Genomic DNA, 332 nt, shown 5'->3' on the forward strand with positions numbered 1-332 from the left:
GTGGCCCAGGGGTGCCCATGGGCAATGCTCCCATGGTGCCCCACAGACCATCCTAGTCTCCTTCCTTCCGGCAGACGCTGTCCCTGCCTGTGGTGGTGATCGTGCACGGGAGCCAGGACAACAATGCCACAGCCACCGTGCTCTGGGACAATGCCTTCGCCGAGCCTGTGAGTGCCAGCGCTGTGGGGGCACAGGACGGGACAGGCTGTGGGAGCTGGGTTCAGTCTCCCAAGGGTTCTGTGCGCGGAGGTGTTGGGCAGAGCTGGGTGCTGACCCGCTCTGTGTCCCCAGGGCCGCGTGCCTTTCGCCGTGCCCGACAAGGTGCAGTGGCC

General features: G+C 66.3%; 1 protein-coding gene across 1 annotated transcript in view; it reads left to right on the forward strand.

Moving 5' to 3' along the window:
* LOC104491048 (signal transducer and activator of transcription 5B-like) overlaps positions 1-332 on the forward strand; it is a gene marked incomplete at its 5' end in the record, with an annotated part of 3,468 nt that overhangs the window by 980 nt on the left and 2,156 nt on the right. The window contains 2 exon segments of the mRNA XM_010133406.1: positions 75-167; positions 292-332. Coding sequence (XP_010131708.1) covers positions 75-167; positions 292-332 — 134 coding nt within the window.

The sequence above is a fragment of the Buceros rhinoceros genome, unplaced genomic scaffold (genome assembly GCF_000710305.1).
Source record: "Buceros rhinoceros silvestris isolate BGI_N320 unplaced genomic scaffold, ASM71030v1 scaffold20643, whole genome shotgun sequence".
NCBI classification, from domain to species: domain Eukaryota; kingdom Metazoa; phylum Chordata; class Aves; order Bucerotiformes; family Bucerotidae; genus Buceros; species Buceros rhinoceros.